This window comes from Hemitrygon akajei, chromosome 17, assembly GCF_048418815.1.
Source record: "Hemitrygon akajei chromosome 17, sHemAka1.3, whole genome shotgun sequence".
Lineage (NCBI taxonomy): Eukaryota > Metazoa > Chordata > Chondrichthyes > Myliobatiformes > Dasyatidae > Hemitrygon > Hemitrygon akajei.
Window position 1 is genome coordinate 60758666 of NC_133140.1, and position 27276 is coordinate 60785941.

The window sequence follows — 27276 nt, forward strand, 5'->3', positions numbered from 1 at the left end:
TGCTCTTTTTCATGACATCTTCCCAAGGGCAACTTCTTTACCTCAACCCTAATGTTGTTCATTGATTTTCGTTCTTTCATTCCTCTACCTGCATCACAAAAGAACTCCTACAAAATTTGGAGATAGACAGGATCTCATGAAAATTTCTAACAAGTGTCTATAAAATCATTTTCTGCAGCATTGACAGAATTTTTTTTTCCCCATTTGTTAGGATCTGGGCATCACTGGCAACACCACTATTTACCCATCTCCCAAATGTCCTTAAAATGAGATGCAAAGTTGGCTACTTCAGATGGATTTCTGGATCAATAATTTTTGTGGGTCTCAAGTCACATGTATGATAGGTTGGGATGATGGCATTTTTATGGCAGTCTGTTAATTCTGTAGCCATTATTACCAATTACTATATTTTTATTTCAAATTATTAAATGAATTCACACCTGCCTTGGTGGGATTTGAACTGTATTTCTTCAGACTATTAGCCAGGACCCTGGATTACTTCAAGTAATTTAATCACTGCACAATCACAGTCCAGCCTACAATGCACCCATAGCGTTGGAAAAAAGAACTGGAACAATATGCATTCCTCATCACGGGTAGTTCTTTATACTTTAAAGAAATAGCATACTGTACTAATATATAACAGTTGTTCTCACTATGTCTTCTGGTGCATCGGGTGGCAACCTTGCTGTTTCTTTATCATTTGTCTGTTTTTTATGAGGCCGAGTTGCTAGCTTGACGCTCAACCCAGCACAGATGGAAAACGTGCAAGGAACTGGCCAGATCTGAACCAAGACCACTTGCCTTGAAGTCCAGCACAGATGCCACTACACCACCGGCCAGTGCATATTATGTAACAGAATGGATCTTATCTTAGATATTTCATCATATCTTGCCAGTCTCATCTCAACTGCCTATAAATTAACAGTGCTATGATCTCTGATATTGATTTTTACACAAATACACTGTCACTTATGTACCATGCAAAGGCCATATACACACTTGTACTGATGCACTATATTTCTGGACCATTATCATTTATTACATGATAGCCAAATGAATTTTCATTGCATGTAAATTCTGATCACTGTTGTACACAATCTCTGACCTTAAATATTTAATTTTATGAATTGCATTTACTTGGCATAGCAATTTCAAAACATAATGGTATTTAAGTAACTTTACAGGTGACCCTAAAATTTACAACCATTTGGGTTAAGGAAATTTGGCTTTACAGAATTCACAAATCATCATCAAAAATATGAGATACTGACTAAAATCTGCACTAATAGAATCTGTATGAAAAATAAGTAAATAAATCAACACAAAATTAGCTATTTTTTACAACTTGCTCTTCTTGACATGAGTAGATGACACAGCTTTGCATTATGGAAAATCACAATACAGCCTGTATTCTACGAAAGCAGCTGCTCCTCACTTCTGTAACAGAGGGGTTGCCTGTATTTAACAATATTATTATTCAAAAGATTTTAGATTATGTCTTCATCTTAATTGAAATTTCAAATTTTAACTTTGCACTCTTAAAATGACTTTAAAAAATTAAATGTGCTTTCTCCTTTCTGGTTGATTCAGTGTGAGGATTCTTCTAAAACAATGCTGCTCAACCAGCTTGATAACTTCTTTAGTTCTGTATGTTAAAGCTGTTCTTGAATAGACAGCAACCAATGTAAAAGGGAACATCTATCTACGTGGAATCACTATATTTTGCAGCTAGCTTTCTTCAAAGTTGGAGATGTGTTTTTATATATATATAAATATATATACACATACATATATACATACGTACACACACACACGCACACACATTTATTTCACAAGTGATAGCAAGATTCAAGCTAACAAATTTATTCATATCTCCTAAGTATTCTAATTTACAAACACTATTTATGTGTTTTGTACAATAATAATCTTGAGATAACATCTGGCTTTGCGTTTTTTAAACTAAAGGTTTTATTTCATGTTGCAGTTCAAATTTAATAGATCACATTTTACACTTAGATAAGTTGCTTGTTATCATTGTTTCTGAATCTAGATGGTGAAGATCAGACACCACTTAACACCAGAGTAATGGAATCAATTTTTCCTCCAACATTATTACTAATAGCAACACTAAAAACAATATTTTCCTTATTTTATGCAGATGATGTAAGCTCAATCAGCACAACGTAGAGATCAAACTCAAAATCCCTCAATTTCATTGTTCAATCACTCTGCTTTGTCAACTGAGATAATAAATAAATGAAAATTTTAATATTAAGGCATTTATGTGTTTAATATGAGCAATCTCCATAAGTCCCATTCATTTGGCAGAAAAAAGAATTGAGTTATTCCAGTAGATCTCAAGACTTACGCTAATGTCATATTACTTCCAGGATCCAAGTTGACCTCAATCACAGTTGTTCCATCAATGTCCACCTCCTTGCAAGGAGTAGTATTTCGCCCGGTGACTCTGCATGCTTGGTAAAAACCATGAGGTTTGACCCGGCCAGAATCATTTCCGACAAAAATTTGTAAGATTGCTGGTTGATTGTAACCTTCCAACTAAAAAAGAGCATAGAATATGTAATGCTTGATATATGGAAATTTTAATCTTTGTTTTAACTATTAAATCACCTCAAATCAAGTACAAAATAAACAAATATGTATCTTGGTATTTTTAAACAATGGGAAAATAATTAGGTAGAGTATAATTTTAAAAACTACAAATGACATGAATTCAGAAATATAGAAAATAATAATGTTACCCATGCATTGACAACACACAAGGCCCTGAATGAGAGGCAGAGGAAATTGCCCTTTTCATCCACCCACCCTCTTAGCTGCTACCTGTCTCCTCTGAGGGTTCTGCAATTACTACATTGATTTTGTGGACTGAGGAGGTTAATAAAGCCAGAATGCAAGTATGCCATCTTCCATCCTCACAAACCGCCTTAAAAGAGCTGAATTTACGAAGTCATAAGCAGACTAACACAGCATACATTTTAGTAGGAAGAATTATGGACATTATTAACTAAATATAAATTGAATGCCATATTTTAAAGAGGACTCAGAAGCTGAAGATATATATATCTGAAAATTTGAGGTGGCTGTTAAAATCCTTGGTTCAGAAAGTGTACAAGAAGCAGTTACCCTAAACATTACAAAAACATTGTTAGAACCCAAGAATCTAGCTAAAACTTTGTGGACACATCACTTTAGGGAGACATAAAAATCACTACATCTTCAAGCTCCTAATAAAGCAGAGCAACTGAAATGCCTTTTTTGTGATTCCATCAATGTGATTAAATTCTCACTGAATTTCAGTGGAGAAAAATCCTTCTTTTTCCAGAGACATTAGCAAACCAGAGGACAAATATTTGTTATACATATTGTATATACATCAACTATATAGGAACAGATGTTGAGCAGGTTGGGAGTTTTTCATTGGAGCAAGGGAGAATGAGAAATGCTTATAAAGAGCTGTAAGAAATGATGAGGGGTACAGTGCACACCTCTTTCCCAGGATTCAGAAACCAAGAACTAGGGGGCATAGGGTTTAAAGGCAGAGGGGAAGAGAGGGGCAACATTTTCAACCAGGAAGTGGCAAGTATATGGAATAAGCTGCCAGAGGAAGCAGTTGAGGCATATAGATTAACATTTAAAAGGTACTTGGACAGGTACATGGGTAGGAAAGGTTTAGAGGGAAATGGGCTAAAAGTGGGCAAACAGGACTAGCTTAGATGGAAATCTTGGATGGCATGGATCAGTTGAACTGAAGGGCCTGTTTCCATGCTGTTTGGCTCTACTATTCCATTTATTAAGATAACATACAGAAAAATCTCTTGTACAATGAAGTAAGCAGAACTCACAGAGATAAGATCTGGAAAGTTCTCTTTAAGAGGATTATTCAAGCACATAAAACCTTCCATTCAAAACTGAGCAAGACTTCAAGAAGAAAAATATGAGAGGAGAATGGCAGAGTATTTTTTCAAATAACTGGCACAACTAAAATAAATCAGTATCCGTATAATTTTATGAAATATTTTTAAACTTTGAAATTAACCTTTGTACAAGTAGAAAATCAACTTCAACAAAAATATAATCTTTCATTCTCCTTTTAGAATCCCAGCATTTTGCTACTCCTCTGGTCTGCATTCACTAGAGTGCACTCCAACTCTTAAGATCGTAGCTTTTTGCTTGCATCACTTCAACCCACCTGATGAAGTTACTTCCATAATTCATTTAAGTAGAAAGTTTCTGATGATTATTCAACAATAATAAAAGAATGGTGATACAGATTTAAGAATACTGGCTTAAGTCAGGGTTATATATAATTTGGAAGTGATAGTCATAGAAAAGCAAAAGAAACCTGAAGAGGTTAGATTCAAGAATAACAAAGAAAATGCTTACAATGCTGCATTAGTCTGAAATATTTAGTATATTAAGCTCTTAAATATTAAATCTGCCTCTCTCTCTACAAATGCTGCCTGACCTGTTAAATACCTCCAACATTTTCTGTTTTTTTATTCTAAATATATCTGTTGCCCTTACCTTTGCAGATAGCCTTAGAAGATGCTGGCAAAGGAACCTTGACCATGCACTGTAATGTAATGGCACATCCCACATTCACACTATGTAGCTAGCAATGAGCAAATGAATTTTTAAACTGGAGGATATATACCAATCAAAGAGACTAATTGTTCTGAATGCTGGATCACATTCTGTACAAGGATCTTTTGTTTATTTACAAAGAGGGGGAAAACAATTACCTTCACTGTTGGAAAGCCTTGCTGGGTCCGATCTTTCACAGAGCCACGGCTACCTTCTGTCAAGTACCGTGCTCTGTGCTGTGTCTCAGGTTGTACTAGTACCTTCAGTTCTTTACCTTCACTTTTACCAGGATAGTGAGCAGTTAGTGTTGGGCCTTTCTTTAAAGAAGATTTTTGAGGTTCTGTTGTTCTGTGAAACACCAAAAATATGCATCACCAAAATTACTTTAGTGAAATAAAATGCAACTTTTTACTTCAGCTATATAAAGCATTTTAATGCACTTCCTTTTAAGTATATTCTCAATTTTAAATTAACTATCTTACATTTCACTAAAACTTTTCTTTGACCAAGTTCCATTATAGGAAGTAAAGCATACATTATCCCTTTAACTTGAATTTTCAAATCTATTAAATATCTAAATTGATTTGTCTGCCAGAAGTATAATCATTTAGCACGAGATAAAACAGGTCAATATTTTGAGAGACATATCCCTGAGGAGAGCATACAGATCTATCTAAGCTACAGAATGAAAGACAATGGAAATGGTACTGCAAAATCTCTAGTGATACATCTCAGAATGCCAAAAGTAGAGCCCTGGTGTTCATTTAGTTTACTCAGCAACATTTTGGTTTATAAACTTATTAGAAATAAATTGTGTATCAATCTAACTATCTATGACAGCAGGTGCAAAAAGCAAACATATTTTCCAGAAAAATATACACTTAATCTGAGAATTATTCATGTCTATCCCATCCTTGCATTCCTTTGCACTGAATGACTAATCTACTGCTCGACCTCTTCCAAAATTCTCTGATCAATCCCACCAGATGTCTATTGGAATGCATCAAGCTGTATCACTCTTGAATTTCCCTGGTTTGCCAATACTACACCTGGAATCAATTTCTTTTCTTGATAACTACCACCTAGACAATCCGTCATAGTAACATATCATCTATCATAATATAGTGAACACTTAATTCACTGCATATCCCATTTACACAATTTTAAAATTTATTTTAATCTATGCACCTGGGATAGTTTGCTTAATCATATAATGGTCTATTTATACCTCAGGAAAATGATATAAATCAAGAGATTCCATTGACAGCTTAAGATAGGCTGTTTAATGTAGTCTAGCCAAATTAACACATGCACAATAGAAATTAAATACAAATTTTGGTTGCACTTGCAAATAAGACTAAAGGATCAACTGGGCTTTATAACCAAATATAAGATTACTGATTATTATAAATTGTTAAGTCTGATAATTAGCACAATCATTATATAACAAAACTGGTAAATTTGTACTGTGATCTTGACAGGCAAGATTTATGAACATTTGGAGAGGCGTAATATGATTAGGAATAGTCAGCTTGGCTTTGTCAAAGGCAGGTCTTGCCTTACAAGCCTGAATAAATTTTTGAGGATGTGACTAAACACATTGATGAAGGAAGAGCCATAGATGTCATGTATATGGATTTCAGCAAGGTATTTGATAAGGTACCCAATGCAAGGCTTATTAAGGAAGTAAAGAGGCATGGGATCTAATGGGACATTGCTTTGTGGTTCCAGAACTGGCTTGCCCACAGAAGGCAAAGAGTGGTTGAAGACGGGTCATATTCTGCATGGAGATTGGTGACCAGTGGTGTGCCTCAGCGATCTGTTCTGGGACCCTTACTCTTCGTGATTTTTATAAATGATCTGGATGAGGAAGTGGAGGGATGGGTCAGTAAATTTGCTGATGACACAAAGGTTGGGCGTGTTGTGGATAGTGTGGAAGGCTGTCAGAGGTTACAGTGGGACATTGATAGGTTGCAAAACTGGGCTGAGAAGTGGCAGATGGAGTTCAACCCAGATAAGTGTAAGGTGGTTCATTTTGGTAGGTCAAATATGATGGCAGAGTATAGTATTAATGGTAAGACTCTTGGCAGTGTGGAGGATCAGAGGGATCTTGGGGTCCGAGTCCATAGGACACTCAAAGCTGCTGTGTAGGTTGACTCTGTGATTAAGTAAGCATACAATGCACTGGCCTTCATCAATCGTGGGATTGAGTTTAAGAGCTGAGAGGTAATGTTGCAGCTATATAGGACCCCAGTCAGACCCCACTTGGAGTATTGTGCTCAGTTCTGGTCGCCTCACTACAGGAAGGATGTGTAAACCATAGAAAGGGCGCAGAGGAGATTAACAAGGATGTTGCCTGGGTTGGGGAGCATGCCTTATGAGAATAGGTGAAGTGAACTTGGCCTTTTTTCCTTGGAGCGACAGAGGATGAAAGGTGACCTGATAGAGGTGTACAAGATTATGAGAGGCATTGATCATGTGGATAGTCAGAGGTTTTTTCCCAGGACTAAGATGGCTAGCATGAAAGGGCACAGTTTTAAGGTGCTTGGAAGTAGGTACAGAGGAGTTTTTTTAAATGCAGAGTGGTGAGTGCGTGGAATGGTCTGCTGGCGACAGTGGTGGAAGTAGATACGAAAGAATCTTTTAAGAGACTCCTGGATAGGTATATGGAGCTTAGAAAAATAGAGGGCTATGGGTAACCCTATATAATTTCCAAGTTAAGGACATGTTCAGCACAGCTTTGCGGGCCAAAGGGCTTGTACTGTGCTGTACGTTTTCTATGTTTCTATGTATTAAGTTTGGAGCACTCAGAGATAACAGATCACATAGTACAAATAACATTAGGTTGTGAATGCAAATAGTAAATGCTCAAACAATTTAATAATACTGCCTGATTACTAAAATATTACATTCTTAAAAACTACTTCACCAGATATTTCTGTATATGATATTAGCGTAATGGCTTTCTTTCTCTTTCAAGAACTAAGTGTTACCTAGTATCCCACCTGTTTCTTCCAGCCCCTTTGTCTCTCAAAATCACTGAAATTGTCTTCAATGAATTAAGTTAAGTGATTTAGGTTAACACATTTGTTTGATTTGAGCTAGAGTGATATCCAAAGGAACTATGAATTTCAAAAACAACATAATTTGGGCAGACTGGCTACTCATTGTATACTCTCTTTGCTAATGAAGTCAGGGAATGTTCCCAATCAACTTAAACTGAATTTGCAGGGAAATTCAACAAAGGGGTCTGGAATATATTAGAAAACTGTAATAAAGCATAGATCTGGAAGGACAGTGAACTTTGTTCAGCTCACTGTTTTTGTCAGTGTTAGAATCCTACTAATTGGATGGCAGACACTCATTTCCTGTTTTGAAGAATGGGCCAGAAGCGAGATTGCACAATGTTACCATTGAGCCAGCGGGACAACAGGGATTTATTTTACCAATGTTTTGAGAGGAAAGTCATAATTCCTATATATAATGAGGTCATAAGAATTGTTTCCCTTCCTAGAGTAGCAAATAAAAGCTACAAAACACCTGCAATTTTATCACTGAGAAACTTCAAAATGTAATTAAAAATGAATACAGTTCATCACTTTTGTATATATCAACATCAAAACACCTTCTTTCAATTTTTTTCAATTTCATAGCAATTTTTTTCTGAACAATTAGTTCCCGTTATACCCAAAGTAGCAGCTACCATTGTTTACAGTGAATGCGTGCAACAAACATCCCTACAGTTTCAAAAGAAATGAAGTGTCTCAGCCAGAAATATCAACTACTCATAGGTGCTGCCTGAATTGCTGAGTTCCTCCAGCATTTTGTTTGTGGTGTTCAAGCAATTCTCATATTGTTTACATTTACCTATTTCCAAAAACTGATATGTGAGGTAATTTTAACAATCCATGAGAACCAAATGTTTATATTTCTACTGCTATGTATTGATCTGACCTTTCAATAATATTTGCACAGCCATCAATTTGGAATTGGGACTCAAAAGTACATTACCCAATCGAAATCCATTTGAAAAATCAAAATAGCTTGCAGTTAATTTAAAGAGGTGTTGAAAACTAGATTGTACTTCTGGTAAAAGCTAACAGTAAACATTGTATAAATCCTTGAAGATTAACCAAAGATAACTGTAAGATCAATTTGTAATTTGTTTCACATTCCCTTCATAACCAATACAAAGATATTTATGCTAAATCTTTGTGTGGAGTTCCCATTTTCATAAATAAAGCTAAAATGCTTTGGAAATTATTATGCTCACAGCACTTTTCAGACATACTTCTAGCCTTTGAGATTACTCTCTTTTTCAATGCAGTTGATCCGTGCAAAATTCAACCAATGCATTAGCTATTTATTACTATAATAGGTGCTTCATTTTTAATTGAGAATCTATTATTTTATTATATAACCTATTAATTTATTACAAATCATTAAACCTCTGTTAAGATCCTAATTGATGCCACTTTGTGACCAGTTTGGAAATGTGAAAATGTCTTTATCTTAAATTCAACAAATTAAACCATTAACAATAGTTGCATTGCACTACACCACATATAAAGGAGGAAAATATTACTCAAAAACACAAACGTATAAAATAGTGATAATATGACAAAAATATAAATGGAAATATTAGTAAATTATTATCAGCAAGCTTGCAAACTAATAAAGAACTAATTATTTAAACTGCACAAAAAATTATTAGGTAGGACATTTGAGGAAACATGTTTTCTCTACCTAGGGAGTGGCTGAAATCAGGAACACATTGCTGAAGGGGTGGTGGAAGTAATTACTCTCACAGCATAAGAATTATTCAAATAAAATGCCTTGCCATAAAATCTATGAGCTGACCACTTGAAAATTGTTTTAATATAGAAAGGTGCCTGACGGGTAGCAAAGGCATAGTGGGCTAAAGATCTGTTTCTAAGCTGTATCACTTTAAGGTCTGATACAAGATTAACAGGCATGGATTAGCAAGGATAACTGACTTGATTCAAAGAATGCAAGGATTATTTTCATGGATCAACAATGAAGGCATGATTGTGAAAGTTCGAATAGTCAACTTTCAACTGTTGTTATAGTGCATATTACTCCTTTTGAACAAGAGATGTCTGCAAACACCTCTGACCTCTAAATCAGGATTGGCCACTCAGAGAAAAAGGAGGGAAGCTGGATCAGATTCAATGGTGTCTCAGCAGTAGTGACGGTCAGTTAATGTTAAGAAATTTAAAGTTATGAATCAATGGCAAGAAAAAAATCCAAAATAAATGGGAAGTGTCCAAGGGAAATAACACACATAAGAATCTGGGGATGCTAGATAGGGCAATGTCAGTGCTTCTGAAAAGCTATATAGGTTCTTCATTTGTGGACACCAGTTGCAGGAAATAATCAGTTTGCTTCAAAAACCAAATTTTCCCAATTTTGAATAATATATATATTTCTGAGCAGACCATCAAAATGAAAACATTCTGGCTTTGGATGGAGTGCAAAGGGCATCAAACTTATTACGGTAAGTAGGATGCAACAACAATGGAAATTAGAGATAGTTAAGGTGGCACAGAAAAGTGTGTCTGAGATGTGAAAGTATTTAAATATTGAAGCTTTTAATAAGGAAAAATGGACTTCAGGAACAAGCTTAATTTCAATGGTTTTTCTTTTTTTTAAAGAGATACAGCACAGTAACAGGCACTTGCAGCCCAATAAGCCCACACTATCCAATTAAAGCCATGTGACCAATTAACATATTAACCCATATGTCTTTGGAATGTGGGAGGAAACCCATGTCATCAGGGGAGAATGCACAAACTCCTTACAGAGGTGGAATTAAACATATCTGCTGCCTGCTACACTATCATGCTGCTGCAAATTCAGGACAAAAAAGTCAACCTTAGATCAGAAGAGATGGAATTTTGTGGGAAACCTGCACAAGCAGTAGCATCGCATTTTTAAAAAAAAATCTGATGATTAAGAAAGAAAAGCGAATCTTTGATATGTACAAATGACCTAATTAATTAAATTATCCATTTTAGTCCATAAAGTATTATGCTTCTCAGGACAAATGAACATATTAGGGAGCTGAGTCAGGGAGGCTTGGGTTAACTAAATACTGTAGTTCTAACAACATTCTACAGATAAACAAGACTTCTAGAGGTAAGTTTATTCACTTGGCAAGTTGGGGATAAATTTAAGGAGTTGTAAGTGAAATAAGCCATTTTTACCTCTTTCCAGTATGTGGCATTATTGATGCTCTGTGTGGGTAAATCTGAATTGCTTAACACCAGAATTAGTCTGTTCTTCTTTTCAAATAGCAGATTTTCTATGTGAACAAATCCTTGAAGAAATTTAGCAATCAACCTTCAGATGCAAACCAGAATTTGCAGTACAGGGGTTTTAAACCTGGTATAAATATACCATGAGGATATATCTGAATTCTCAAGTTCCACCAAAACCATTTTTAATAGGTTTAAAAAAATGAGATGAGAAACATGATATCCAAGTACCCATATAATAAGGATACCTCCTTTTTAAAACCATACCAAGCCAATTTACTGATTGTAACTACAGTTCAATAACTGGATTGAATGGGAGTTCTAAACTACCAATTTACACCAGCCTTTACTTTCTGATAACAGCAATACCAACCTTATGGATGGCATAAAAACATGCAATAACTTTCTAGTCCGTTCAATTACTTCATCTATCTAGAAAGCTAAATTAACCTCAAAAATTGATGGCTTTCAATGTCATTACTGAGAGTTCAAAAAAACTTGTAGAACTTTCTGTGGATCACCAATTTGATACTGACCCACACAGTCCAGGAAGATCCCCTAATTCAATCGTTAGACTTTAATGATACAAATTCTACTTATAGTAGAATGCTACAGTTGGCTTTGTTACAACTGGGATAAACAAAGGAAATAAGTAGGTAAATACTGACTTGGGTTCCATCTCCTGGAAACATACAATTGATCTATTTTATACATTTTTGCACGAATATAGAGCAAGGATTGAATTGGACTCAGGTAATTACTTCCCCAGCCTCTCTGCAAAACCTTCAATGTCTTGAAATCAAATTGCCTATTGATATTGAGTATTAAGGATTTTAATTCAAGAATGCTAACTTAAATGAGATATTACAAGAGATTTATTGGCTTCCAGGGAAACCCAAGGTGTTGTTTTCATTTTTAAGGGTAAAAACTAAAATTTCAATGAAACTTCATTATTTATGAAGTTATAATTTGCAACAAAGGAAGCTATTATGTCTCTACTATATATAAGAAAAATTTTGAGGGGAAAACATAAAATGATTAATAGAATGGTTAATAATGTTAAAGGAATACATTTTACCCAAGGAATTCAGATTTTTAAAAAAAATCAAAACCTTTCCTATTCTAGGGAGCTTTCAATAACAAGAAATAGAAATCCTTTTTTAAAAAAAAACTGTTCCAAAGGCTGGTAACTTTAGTCTACTATCTTTGATAGAATATTTTGCAGCCTATAAATGAGCATAACATTATAGATGAACCAGAAAGAAGTTTGCACTAAATCAACCTTAAAAATTTGAAATTTTAGTATAGTTTGTGTGAGTTTATCCAAATACTACCTTATAAGTTCACATAAAATTTTAAAAAGCTATACCAACCCATTGCTTCCCTTCGAGCTGTTTTTGCCTTCTGAGACGAGTTGAGAAAGTACATAATGGGGTCCTTTTGCACTGTCTGCATCAAACACATCCATATTTGACTCTTCATCAGCAACACGCACAAATCCAGGTCGTTGTTTCGGTGAACGTTTTCGTGATTTCCGCGGTACTGTTGTGTTGTCATTATAGGAACTAGAACTCATGATGCTGAAGTTAGAGCCCGAGTCATCCATCCATATACTACTGCTCTGTTCCGAGTCACCTGCATCATCCTGACAAGACATCCTGCTGTCATCCAGCAAGTCTTCAGGTGGTGGAGAGATGTTGAGGACTGTTCTCCTTTTGGGCGTGGACTGTAGCTGTGAGGCATTACTTAACTGATTTTCATAGCTCAGTAATTCACTTACCCCATGGGCACTTACCCCCTGTTCTGGAGTGCAGCTATCTACTTGCATAGATGTGTTGTCAGTTACTGAGGTAGAATGCATGCTAGGTTTGGAAGATGGGGTGAAGGTGTTGCTTTGACCACCGCAGGAGGAGACATCTGTGGTATGTACAATCCACATGTAAATACATATATTTCAACTTGAGTTAGCTAGCATTGTCCAGCTGTGTTTTGCTTAAATGCTCACAATGCTTTAATCAATTTATAAAGCTCTAAGAAGTGAAAATCTATCAACAATGCTATTTTTTTCAACATACTTGGATACCAATCAGCATCAGGAAAATAAAACAATAAACGTTGGTATGTTATAATTTACTTGGGGTTGTTCAGAGTAAGCAGTTAAGTAAAATAATCTTCTGATCTACAAAGCAAAGAACTGCAAATTGAATTGTAAAGCCTCAGCTTGACAGGCAAGTTCCTGGAACTAAAATGGAAAAAAAAATAATTAAGCTAATGTTGAAACTGTAATTAATACACACCCTTAAATGTCAATTTAAAAGATTAAATAAATATTACTCTATTGAATGGGTGTGTGATAAACAAAACAGGAGCAAGCATGCATGCACTTCTGTACAGCTGAGGAGAAAATTTTAAAAACCAAGTGATAAAATCTCTTTAATCTAAACTATAATTTGGTTGATCAGCAAATGATTATAAATAAGTTATTTAAAAAAGATAATATGATGAACGTATTTGATCTGATCTTCAAATAGATTTCAAAGTCAGTGCAATGCAGATGAAGTAGCTGCCATATTGAAAACAAAATATCTTTAGGTATGCTGCAGATAATGGTAAATGAACAAATTTATTTTAATAGCCAACACTGAAGGACACAACATATGGAGCAGAGAGGCCAAATTTTCTCTTGCCTACCCCCAAACTTCTTAGTTGCTGAAAACAATGTTGAAATTTGATAAATCAATTACATAATCAAATTTTTTTTAAAAATGATTTTAATTTTGCATAAATTTAAAAGCAGCATTTCCAATTTTTGCATTTCATTATATTTGTAGCAAATTTATTAGATAATGGTCTTTTATACTTTATATAAATTCCTTATCATTTATTTTTCAGTCTTCCCTCACTCTTCACCCTACCCTTCCAACACTTAATCATTATAAAGTGTAGTCACTGTTATTTTCAGGTATAATGTTTGGATTGGATATATCATATTGATGGTTTAAGAATGTGAAAGCCACATGCAAGATTCCGGAATCGTGGAATTAATAATGAACATTGTGGTCTTGAATGTTGAGAAGATCTTCATGTTCTCTGGTTCTGGACTCCATCAAGGAGTCTATGCTTCCAAAAGAACAGGTAAAACCGTGGAATTCTGTGATAGTGATTAATATGATGCTCTATAATGTATGTCTTTCTTTCCAATGGAAAGGAAATGGCTACAAATATGCTAATAATATTATAAAAAGGATCATTAATAGACACGATCCCATTATAAACCTAAATTGCTTTAGCATTGTTCTCAGTATAAACAGGCTGTAATAAGAAAGCTGAGTAAAATATACAATATCTGTAAATTAAAAATACAAAATTCACAATGTAAAACTGTGGTATACATCACTAATTAAGGAAACATTCTTAACCTATGAATCATATGATACTAGAACATAATGACATTTTCTTTAGCTGTCTGTTGAAGTAAATCAAAAGACCACATTAAAAATTAAACAATCTTACTATTTTATAATGCCAGTCAAAATATGGCACAATGGCGGGGAATAAGACTTAATTCCAAAACAGCTAGTCTTCTGGTACCTCACTCAAGTGGTGTCTCTTTTTCTGTGATTCCATATTGTGAATACTGCCTGCAAGACCACTGATCTTCTCTCCCATCCACATTAAGTGTTATTATTTGAATACCATTTAATTGAATGTGTTTACTTTTTCAATAGCCATTTTAGCTTCCAGATATGTATGGCTCAATCCCACACTTAATAATTGCCTTCATATCTATGTTATATATAGTATATATAATTAGTGTGCAGTGATAAACCACAGGAGCTTTGCTCCTGTGATTGATATCTTTTGATTCATTTTCTTATTTCACAGAGTTATCCAGTGTTTTTTTAATTCCCCAAAACCAATGGCTTTACTGGATTCCATCATCATATATTTTAAAATCAGCTATTACTGAAAGAAAGTTATTAATTTAACTGAATTGGGGGCTCAGGATTATTGTTCCCTCGTTCCTTGGAGACAAACAGCAATGTGCCACATTTTCTGAAAACAAGGTAAATTCAGAGATGTTCTTTGCTGGATTCAAGTCTACACAATTTTGTTACAAATGAATTTATTTGAGAAGATAGTTGAGTTGACAATGAAGCAAAGAATGAAATGGCAATGTAGCAGTAAAAAGTACTGCTGTACACTGTGAACAAAATGCAGAGATATTTGCATATATCTTGTAACTAGCAACACTTCTGATTCTTTTCAAAATTTGATTCCACTCCTCAAAAATAACAACATTTTTATTACAAAGTTTAAACATGAAAAATTTTGAGGCATAACTGTAATTTTTGTCTACAAAATTGTAACACCAAATTATTAACATACTGCTGATAAATATATAATTACTGCTAATTTAAAGTCATTATCTCTTAAGTATTTAAATTATCCAATAATTTGAATTAAACAACAGAGCTAAAAATACACAAATTAAATTTGTAGAATAATACAGCTTAGAAACAGGCCCTTCATCCCAAATAATCCTTGCCCACCAAGATTCCCATCTAAGCTAATCACATTTTCCTATGATTGGCCCATATCCTTCTCAACCCTTCCTATCTTCAGTGATGTGGTCCAATCTTCATCCAAGTCACAATAATAGACAAACACAATCTGCCTAAACTAATAACACACAAATAATTGTACTTTTCGTGTCTTGGTTGAATACATTGTTTAATCATTCACAGTCCAGGTTGAAAAAGAATGTGAACCCTTGTATTTAATAATTGCTAGACTCTCCTTTAGCAGCAATAACCATCAAATATTTCCTGTAGCTGCTGATCAGACTTGCACAATGGCGAGAAGGAATTTTAGACCATTCCTCCATACAAAACTATTTCAGTTCTCTCAATATTTCTGGGATACCTTGTATGAACAGCCCTCTTCAGGTCCTGCACAGTATCTCAATTGGGTTAAGGTCTGGACTCTGATTTGGTCACAAATTTTGTCCTTTTTAAACCATTGTTGTTGATTTACTCTTGGGTTTCAGATCATTGTCTTGTTGCATCATCCAGCTTTTATTATGCTTCAGGTGATAGACGGCTACCCTGACATTTTCCTGTAAAATGTCTTGATACAATTTTAAATTCATTGTTCCTTCAACGACTGCAAGCTGTCCAGGCCCTGAAGCAGCAAAGCAGCCCCAACCAAGAGGCTACTTCTGCCTTGCAGTGCCATTTCCTCCAAATATAGCTATGTGCAATTCTGCCAAAAGGTTCAATGTTTGTCTCAACAGTCCAAGGAACATTGACCCAGAAGCCTTCTGGAATATCTAGGTGGTCTTTGCAAACTTGAGACGTGCAGCGATGTTTCTTTGGAGAACAGAGGTTTCCTTCGTGGTCTCCTTCCATGAAAACCATTCTTGTTCAGTAGTTTTCTTATAGTGCACACATGAACAGAGACTTTAGCAAGTTCTAGAGATTTCTGCAGGTCTTTTGCTGTTACCCTGGAGTTCTTTTTCACCTCCTTCAGCATTGCATTTTGTGCTTTTGGTGTGACTTTTGCAGGACACCCACTCCAAGGGAGAGTAGCAACAGTACTGAATTTCCTCCAGTTGTAGACAATTTCTCTTACTATGGACTGATGAACACTCAGGTCTTTCATAATGGTTTTTAACCTTTTCCAGCTTCATGTATCTCTACAATTCTTTTTCTAAGGTCCTCTGAAAGTTGTTTTGATCAAGGCATGGTGCACATAAACAGATCTTTCTTGCTAGCTCTGTCAGTAACCTGACTTTGTGTGTCTTTTTATAGGTCAGGGCACCTCTACAACCCACACCTCCAATTTAATCTGATTGATTGGAACACCCAACTGCAAACAGCTTTTGAGGAAAGCATTATCACAGAGGTTCATATATTTATTTGAATGTAGATTGTGATTGTTTAAATGGTGTACTGAGTATGATGAGAAGTACAAATGTTTGTGTGTTAACAGTTTAAGCAGACTGTATTTGTCTATTATTGTAACTTAGATGAAGATCAGACCACATTTTATGAGAAATTAATGTAGAAAACAGATAATTGCAAAGGATTCACAAGCTTTTTCTTGCAACTATATGTGTCTTTTAAAGATTGTTACTGTACCCACTTCAATCATTTTCCTCAGTAGCTCATTCCATCTACACACAATCTTCTGGGTGAAGATGTCACCCATCTGATTTCTGTTAAATATTTCCCCTCTCACCGTAAACCTATGCCCTCTAGTTCTTGGTTACCTAACCATGGGAAAAAGACTGTATGCATTCACCTATCTATGCCCCTCATAATTTTATATACTTCTATAAGATCATCCCTCATTCTCCTATGCTTCAATGAAAAAAGCACAGCCTGTTCAACCTTTTTCTCTAACTTAGTCCTTCCAACTCTTGGCAACGTTCTCGTAAATCTCCTCTGCACTCTTTCCAGCTTAAAGACACCTTTACATCAGCGGGTGACTAAAATTGAACACTCCATATTCAAATTGAGCCTTATCTTTCTTGTACAACTGCATCATAACATTCCAAATTCATCAGTCAAAGCATTGTTATAGAAGGCCAGCACACCAAAAAATTTCTTCAACACCCTGTCTACCTATGACACAACTTTCAAGAAGCAATGCACTTATAGAAGAACATAAGAAATAGGAACAGGAGTAGGCCATCCAGCCCATTGAGCCTGCCCCGCCATTCAATATGAACGTGGGTGGTCTGTCTGTAAACTAAGCTCCTTGTACTCCTAGGTCCCCTGTTCTTCAACATTTCCCAAGGCCTGACTGTTCAGTATGAAAATCCTACCCTCTTGTCTTCCCAAAATGTAACAGCTCGCACTTATTCGATTTAAACTCCACTTTCCATTCATTTGTCTACTTCAAAGATTCAAAGTACATTTATTATCAAAGTATGTACACAGTATACAACCCTGAGAATCATCTTTCGACTGAAGCCATGAGAAAAAGAAAACCATGGAACCCAGTCAAAGAGAAACATCAAACCAACCCCCTCCCCATGTGCAAAAAAAAAGCCAAGAACACAGAATATAAAGCACAAAAGGCATATTCTATTCTTAAGTCTAGGCATATTCAGCTGAGCTCAGTTCTAGTTCAATCTAGTGTTGCGTTGTTCATTATGTTACGTACCCCATAACTGGGTCACTTACCAGCAAAGATAGAGAGGTCCGTTGAAGTCTGATGGTACTATTTTTAACAGTATTTATTGATAGAAATACACAAAAATATCAATGCAAACATACATATAATATACGTCATCAATACTAAATCTAAAAGCGTGGGTATAATAATAATCAATAAGAAATAAGCTGTATCGTTGTCTAGGGGATAATGAATTGTCCGATGGAAATATATAGTTCGTTCAGTTCATACAGGCTGCAGCCGTTGGGGACCCTGGGTGGCAATTGTTGGAGAAAGAGAGAGACGGGTTAAAACTTGCCCATTCTGTTTATGATGTCAATCCTTCGAGAGTCGTTGAGAGTTGAGTTCCCCGTTGTTAGCTAAAAACCGTTTTTCCGTGGCAAAGGTCACCGATTCCAGGCAAATGGAAGCGGACGCACGTGGCCTTCCACCGGCTTTCGCTATTACGGGATCGCTAGCGTTTCTTCTGGTGCGTCTGAGGGGCTGTTCCCACAGACCCTCTTTTATCCTGACTCACAGGGTCTCAGATGTCAATCAGGTTGAGATGATGCAATCCCTCCACCAACCTCCCCCTCGGTTCATTGCCTGGGTTCGATGCATCGTCCAGGATGCAACACACAAGTCCGTCTCCAAGAGACAATAGCCGGCATCAATGGGTCCGCCTCTCAGAGGCCAAGGCACATTCCAACGCCTTGTGGATTCTGCATGTCTTTCTCTCATTTCCTGGGTCTCCTGAATTGACTCAATAGTGATCTTGCGATTCTCACAAAGGAGGGGGCTACCCCGCACCCTTCGGCCCCTCAGAGCTGTGGTACATTCATAACAATTAACTGCAGGCGGCCCCAATCAAAATTGTCCAAAATAGCAGACAAAAACAGAGGAGCAACCAGAAACATGGCATAACATGAACTACAGAGCCAAAGCCACAAATCGCTTTGATTTTGTAATTCTGTAATTCCTGATCATCACATTCACTACTAAACCACCTATGAAGCAGTAGTAAATCCAGTTGCCTTGATTTACCACTGCTTGATATACAATGACCTGGATGACTAAGAACCTTCAGAGACATACTAAATAAACCAGCTATTTCAGTGTCAGCTGCAAACTCACTTACCATGCTTTACATTATCCAAGACATTAATACAGATGACAAATAGTAATGGGTTGAGCTCCAATCCTTGGCAAATATCCATAGTTATGGGCCTCCAGCCCATAAAACATCCTTCCACCATCACCCTCTGCTTCACACTATCAAACCAATTGTGTATTCAATTAGTGAGTTCTCTCTGGATCCCATTAATCTAACTTTCCACTGCAGAAACTTATCAAAGGTCTTTCTGCATCCATATAAACTATCTTTACTACCCTGCCCTCCTCAACCTTGTTTATTTCTTCAAAACACTATCAAATGTATAAGACAAGACCTACTACATACAAAGAGCTATCTAATTACTTGAATTAAACATTGGACAATGAGGAGACCACACTGCAGTTACCCTACATTACAGTACATGGTTTGTCCAATTTTCTCTCCAATCATGGATTGCTCACTTTTACCATACAGTTCCAGAGCCCAAGGAATAAAAGGCATTATAGCATACTCTGCTATGGTCCTTTACTAACATCCACATGTGCACTGATTCTGAAAGAGTTCACCAGATAAACTACAAGGAATGAAAACAGTGGCTGATTTTCTACTAAGGAACACCAAGTGTATTTTTAGTCAATCCATTATGAGGGTCCACGCTAAAGGCCCTCTGAACAATCACAATTAATCCAGATCAAGAAAAAAAAGACAAAAAAAACAAATGCATCTATGACATCTATAGTGACTTCAACAATCATATCTGTATCTCACTCCCTGAGGGCTGTCAGTCCCAAAATACTGAAAACACTCCAGCTTTTAAGAACATTTATAACTAGTTTATTACTCAATCAGACATGAAAGCTAGGCCTCCCTGTCCACCCAGTTATTGTACGCTCTCAAAAAATTCATGTACCCTCAACTCAGGCTGGTGATGCCAAAGCAACAATACTTGCATGAACCTCAGAAACTGCTGTTCTCCCCCTCCCCCTCTCCTTCTCCTTCTCTGAGTCCACTACCAGAGATGTTGATTCATTAAATAATTGATCTAATTACAATTCTTGCTGTAAGTAAATATGTAATTTAAAAATAAAAACACAAGTTGAATAAAGAATTCAACTGTGAATCACAAAACAAGTTCTGAAGAAAGACCATGCTGAAATGGAGACAACAAAATAAAAATGCTTGGATACATTACTTTTAATACAAATACTTCTAAAATAACTATAATTGAGATAACTTTGAAATCTATGGTTACCAACAAAGACCAAATAGCTTAATCTAAGGAAATTAAGATAGTGGCTACAAATCAACATTCTAGATTCAATATTTCTGTTTAGTGAAAAGCTAGTTTTAAGCTTTGCTCTGGTCTTTTTTTTTGCTAAAATTTTGTGTCAAAAGCAGTTTGATGATGAAGAGAAATATATTAAATAGCAGTTTTAGAAAATAAATAACTAAACACAGAACTTTTGTAAAGACAAATCATTAACAAAATGTTGACAAATTATTAAATACATGCTAAACTATTTGTGGATTATTAAGGTATACACAATGTATATTCAGACATATAGTTGCCTCTAAATTGATGTTAAATGGTCATTCACTAAATGATGCCACAAACAAAAGAGCATGGAAAAATACCCATTGGTGCAAAAGAGCATGCTTATTTGAACTTGAGCCAAAGGTTGGGTAGAAACTGTATTCAGCAAATGGTTATATTTCATAAATGTGAGTCTGCCTAATGCTGATTACATTGAACTAGAATCACATTGCATATACAGCACAGAAACCCGTCCATTTAGTCCTATTAATCCAAAAGGGTATTTGTCCTCTACTTGAATCCTTCTCATCCCTCTTGTGCTATCTCTATAGCATAGCTCTTAATTTGCCTTCCCCCTCATATACTCAGCTACCTTTCCCATTAAGGTTTCTATTTACCTCAAGATAGTCTCAGAGTAAAAACAAACATTCAGAATTCCATATTTAATTGCTTCATAACATTCACACTGAAACGCTCAGCAGGACAGACATTAGGGGAGGAATAATGTTAATGTTTCAGGTCATTTTTAATCAAAAGTCTTAAACCTGGAAAATTCATTCTATTCTTCTCTAAACAGATGTTGCTAGCCCTCTGAATGTTTTCAGCATTTTCTGTTTTTACATCTTGTATTGTTGATGTCAACACTATAATTTTAAAGATCTCTATTTGATTGCTTCCTTTCTACTGACTGCTTCCTACCAAAAAGAAAAAAATCCTTGCAGTAAGATCTACTAGTGCATAGCAAAAGAGTTGTAAGGGGTTGGGAACCAGAGTGCCGGAGCAGATAGTGGAGTGGTTGATGGAAAAAGCAAAGCCTACATACAAAGTCAAGAACTGGAAGATTGAGCATGGTGGGACTAATGTTCTGCGTTATGTATATTTCAATGGAAGGAGTATTGTAGAAAAGGCAGATGAGCTTAGGGCATGGATCAGCAGGTGAAATTGTGACATTGTAGCCATTAGTGAGACTTGAGTGCAGGAGGGGCAGGACTAGGAGCTCAACATTCCAGGGTGCCATTGCTTTAGACATTATAGAGCTAGAGTGATAAAAGGGGGGGAAGGTAGCATTTCTAATCAGGGAAAACAACATGGCAGACTGGAGAGATAGTCGACTGAGGCCATATGGGTGAAACTAAGAAATAAGAAAGGAATGACCACATCAGTGGGATAATAGGCAAGGCAGCGGCTATATTTCATTAGGAGTTTGAAGAGATTTGGTTTGTCACCTAAAACACTTGAAAACTTCTATAGATGTACCATGGAAAGCATTCTGACAGGCTGCATCACCGTCTGGTACGGGGGGGGGGGGGGGGCGTGGGGGGGCAACTGCAGAGGACCAAAAGAAGCTGCAGAAAGTTGTAAAATTAGTCAGCTCTATCTTGGGTACTAGCCTCCATGGTACCCAAGACATCTTAAAGGAGCAATGCTCAGGAAGGCGATGTCCATTATTAAGGTTCCCATCACCCAAGGCATGCCCTCTTCTCATTGGTACTGTCAGGAGGGAGGTACGGTGACTGAAGGCACACACTTAGTGATTCAGGCACAGCTTCTTCCTCTCTGGCGTACAATTCTTAAAATAGACAGTGAACCCATGAACACTACCTCACATTTTTTTCCAGTGCTGTTGAAGGGTCTCGGCCCAAAAAGTGAACTGTACTCTTTTCCATAGATGCTGCCTGGCCTGCTGATCTCCTCCAGCAGTTTGCATGTGTTGCTTATATACTTACTATAATTGATTTACTTATTTATTCCCTCCCCCCCTTTCTATATTGTGTACTGCACAGAACTGCTGCTGCTAAGTTAACAAGTTCCATGTCACATGCCGGTGATAATAAACCGGATTCTGATTTTGATTATAGACCACCCAACAGTTTGCAGAATTTAGAGCAGAAAACTTGTAGAGAGATCACAGGCTGCCGCAAGAAACATAAGGTCATGATGAAAGGTAATTTTAACTACCCACACATTGACTGAGACTACTATGCTGTAAAAGGACTGGATATAATTGAGTTTGTCAAATGTATTCAGGAAAGTTTCCTTAATCAGTACACAGAAGTCCCAACTACAGAGAGTATGATACTAGACCTCCTTTTAGGGAATGAGACAGGGCAAGTGACTGAAGCTCGTGTAGGGGAACACTTTGTGTGTAGTCACCATAATGCTACTAGTTTCAAGATAATTATGAAGAAGGCTAAGTCTGTTCCTAAGGTTGAAATTCTAAGTTGGAAAAAAAAGTCAGATTTAATCGTATCAGAAAGGATTTGGCAAGTGTAGATTGGGGCAGATTGTTTTCTTGCATGTCTTCACTTGGTGAGTCTTCAAAACTGAAATTTGAGAGTACAGAATGTATATGTTCCTGTCAGAATAAAAGGCAAGGGTTAGAGAATCTTGGTTTGAGGGAGATGTTGAGACCCTGATTAAGGAAAAAAAAGAGAGATTGATAGCATGTACAGGTAGGTAGGAACAAATGAGGTATTTGAGGAGTACAATAAATGCAAGAGCACTTAAAAAAAAATACTTAAAAGAGGGCATGATTTTGCTCTAGCAGTCAAGGTAAAGGAGAATCCCAAGGCTGTCTACAGATATATTAACAGCAAAAGGATAGCAAGGGACAAAATTGGTCCTCTGGAATATCAGAGTGGTCTTCTGATCTTAAATGGATTTTTTGTATCTGTATATACTTAGGAGACAGATACAGAGTCTATAGAAGTAAGGCAAAGCAGCAGTGAGGTCATGGACCATATACAGAATACAGAGGAGGTGGTGTTTGCTGTCTCAGGAAAATTAGGGTAGATAAATCCCCAAGGATTTGATAAGGTGTTCTCACAAACCCTGTGGGAGGCTAGCACAGAAAATGCAGGGGCCCTAGCCACATCCTTAGGCACAGGTGAAGTGCCGGAGGACCGGAGGATAGCTAATGTTGTTCCGTTGTTTAAGAAAGGTTCTTAGAATAAGCCAGGAAATGTTAGGCCAGTGAGCCTGACATCAGTAGTGGATAAATTATTGGAAGGTATTCTCTGCACTCTCTCACTCTCCTTCTCTCTCTCTTTTCTCTCAATGGAATTGTCCTTTTTTTATATATCCTTTAAGATTCCTTTGAAGCATAACATAGTTATCACCCCAGTACTTTCCCATGTATTTAATACCTGCACCTGCACCTGCACAATGACTTCACCTTCTCCAGACAAACATGTTTTTCACCACTATCCACTATTGTGGCTGTAAACCTTACTTAACTCTCTCAAAACACTGCTATTAACTGGTTCTCTTGTACTTTCTTAAAACAATCCCACTATTTTGTCTTACATACTTCCATTTTATTTTAGCACATATCAGGGAGGAATCATATTTAACTCTTTCCTTAGATTGGGAAAAGCCAGAAAGTGGTAGTAGATGGCTGCCTCTATGACTGGAGGCCTATGACTAGTGGAGTGCCACAGGGATCGATGCTGGGTCCATCATTGTTTCCTCATTTATTTCAATGATCTGGATGATAATGTACAACCATTCACATTTTTCTTAAAATCTGAATTGGACACAGTATTCACATTGTGAACAAACTAATACCATATTAAGGTTGATCACTACTTCCTTGTTCATATTCTCTGTTTGTAGACCCTAGGACTTCTCTACAAACTCAAAAAAGGTATCTTGAACTCCAAAGTCCAAGTTATTAAAATATATAATGAGGGGGGAAATGAGGAGAATGGGGGGGAATCTCATAGAAACATTCTGAATGTTAAAAGGCCTGAACAGATTAGATACGGCAAAGTTATTTCCCATGGTTGGGATTCTAAGACAAGAGGGCATGACTTCAGGATTGATGGACGTCCTTTTAGAACTGAGATGTGGAGAAATTACTTTAGTCGATGGGGGGGGGGGGGGGGAGTCTGTGGAATTTCTTGCCACCAGTGGCTGTGGAGGCCAAGTCATTGGGTGTATTTAAGGCAGAGATAGATAGGTTCTTGATTAGCCAGGGCATCAAAGGGTATGGGGTGAAAGCAGGGGCGTAGGGATAACTAGAAGAATTGGATGAGCCCATGATCGAATGGCCTACTTCTGCTCCTATATCTTATGGTCTTATATATATTCTGAGAACACTGACCCTAGAACAGACCTCTGGGGAACAATACAGCACATCTCCCTTCATCCAAAAATAAACAGTTCACTACTACTCTGTGTTTCTTGTCACTAAGCTAAGTTTCTAAACAATCTTCTACTACTCCTTTTATATCATAGGTTCCAATCTTGGCAGGACTATTATGTGACAGTTTATCATTGTCTTTTAAAAGTTCACAAGCTTTCTTCATTGAACTTTCATGTTACCTCATCAATAACGATAAATTAGATAAACATTTCTCCTTAATAAATTCTAACTGGATTTCACAAATTAATTCATAATTGTCCATATTCTTAATTATTATGTCTTAAAGTTTCCTCACCAATGAGTTGAAAGTGACTGACCTGTAGGTGCTAGCTTTGTCCTGACACTGGTTTTTTGCAGAAGCACAATCTGCATTGCTCAGACACCCTATCTGCTTATCTACAATTGTTTGAAAGATTAAAACCTTCTTGTAAAATTTTCACTTACACCACTAAGAATGGATCCCATCTGGATTGGGTGTTTAATTCATTTTATTTACACCTAGTTCTTCCAGTGTCTCCTCTTAAATAAAGTTTAGTCCGTCCAGTATGTCAACTATATCTTCCATTACTTAGATTCCAACAACAACATCTTTCTCTGTATTTATTGTTAAAGTACTCACTTCATATCACAGTCACATCCTCTACCTCCATCAGTAGGTCTTTTTGGTCCCTGATCAATCCCATCCTTAATATTCATATATGGTTTTGTTGGCTATAGAAGTTCTGGGGATTACATCTTATGTTATCTTTTCTTACCCTCACTGAGCCCCCATTTGCTTTTATAAACTTCCCATTTTAACTTTGCATAATCAGTCATTATTAACCTCACATCTCTAATATGCATTTTCTTTGCTTTATTTTATCTTCTATCTCTTTCATCACCCAGGGTTCAGTTTTCAATATTACTACCTTTACCCTTATAATAAGTGGCCAAGGCTGTACCTAAATCATTTCCTCTAAAAAGCATCACATTGTTAAAGTTCAATTCTGCCTTCCAATATTTGATACGATGATTACTTCATGATACATTGCTTACTGTTCCCTAAATATTTCCCAAATGATACTGTGCCCAGTTCTAACTCCCTTCTATCCAAAGCCTCCATCCTCATTGGGCCAGAAATATGATTAAGGCAATACCCAAACACAACTCAAAAACTCTTCCTTCTCTTTGCTGTTTATGTTATTACCATTCCATTCTATGTTAATGTATTAAAGGACTGTTCCAGGATATCCTTTGTTTCCAGCACTGCAATATTTTTCTAGATCAACTTCTCTCCTCCCTTCCTAAATGCCATGATATCGGGAATACTTAATACTCAATCTTTAACGCCCATTTTTTTGTTGTAAGCCAAGAGAACACTGTTGTCATAATGTCATAATTTCAGAATCAGGTTTATTATCACCGGCATGTGACGTGAAATTTGTTAACTTAGTAGCAGCAGTTCAATGCAATACATAATATAGAAGAAAAAAAATTAAAATAATAGTAAGTAAATCTTATTCAGTATACTTTATACTGTATACGCATATTGAATAGGTTAAAATCATGCAAAAAACAGAAATACTACCTATTAAAAAAAGCAAGGTAGTGTCCAAGGATTCAATGTCCATTTAGGAATTGGATAGCAGAGGGGAAGAAGCTGTTCCTGAACAGCTGAGTGTGTGCCTTCCAGCTTCTGTACTCCCTACCTGATGATAACAGTGAGAAAAGGGCATGTCCTGGGTGCTGGAGGTCCTTAATAATGGACGTTGCCTTTCTGAGACCCCACTCCTTGAAGATGTCCTAGGTACTTTGTAGGCTGGTACCCAAGATGGAACCAACTAAGTTTACCACCCCCTGCAGCTACTTTCAGTCCTGTGCAGTAGCCTCCCTCCCCATACGAGACAGTGATGCAGCATCCTGATATAGGTGTTTGTGTTGTCCAGGTGCTCTAAAGCCGCATGGAGAGCCACTGAGGTTGCATCTGCCGTTGACCTATTGTGGCGATAAACAAATTGCCACTCCTTACTGAGGCAGGAGTTCAGTCTCGTCATGACCAACCTCTCAAAGCATTTCATCACTGTAGATGTGAGTGCTACCGAGCAACAGTCATTAAGGCATCCCACATTATTCTTCTTAGACACTGGTAAATTGTTGGCTTTTTGAAGCAAGCGGGAACTTCCGCCCATAGCTGTGAGAGGTTGAAAATGTTCTTGAATATCCCCATCAGTTAGTTGGCACAGGTTTTCAGAGCCTTACCGGGTACTCCATTGGGTCCTTCTGCCTCGCGAGGGTTCAACTCTCTTAAAAGAGAGCCTAATATTGGCCTCTGAGACAGAGATCACAGGGTCATCAGGTGTAGCAGGGATCTTCACAGCTGTAGTTATATCCTCCTTTTCAAAGTGGGCATAGAAGGCATTGAGTTAATCTGTAGCGAAGCATCGCTGCT

The 27276-nt window shown here is 36.7% G+C and overlaps 1 protein-coding gene across 2 annotated transcripts in view; it reads right to left on the reverse strand.

Annotated features, from left to right (window-relative positions):
- The window catches only part of nfat5b (nuclear factor of activated T cells 5b), a 205830-nt gene that overhangs the window by 69986 nt on the left and 108568 nt on the right, over positions 1-27276 (reverse strand). For both annotated transcript variants that reach the window (XM_073070274.1, XM_073070273.1), the window contains exons 3-5: positions 12263-12806; positions 4770-4959; positions 2372-2562 (exon numbers count right to left, since the gene is read on the reverse strand). In XM_073070274.1, coding sequence (XP_072926375.1) covers positions 2372-2562; positions 4770-4959; positions 12263-12806 — 925 coding nt within the window. The remainder of the gene's footprint in view (positions 1-2371; positions 2563-4769; positions 4960-12262; positions 12807-27276) is intronic.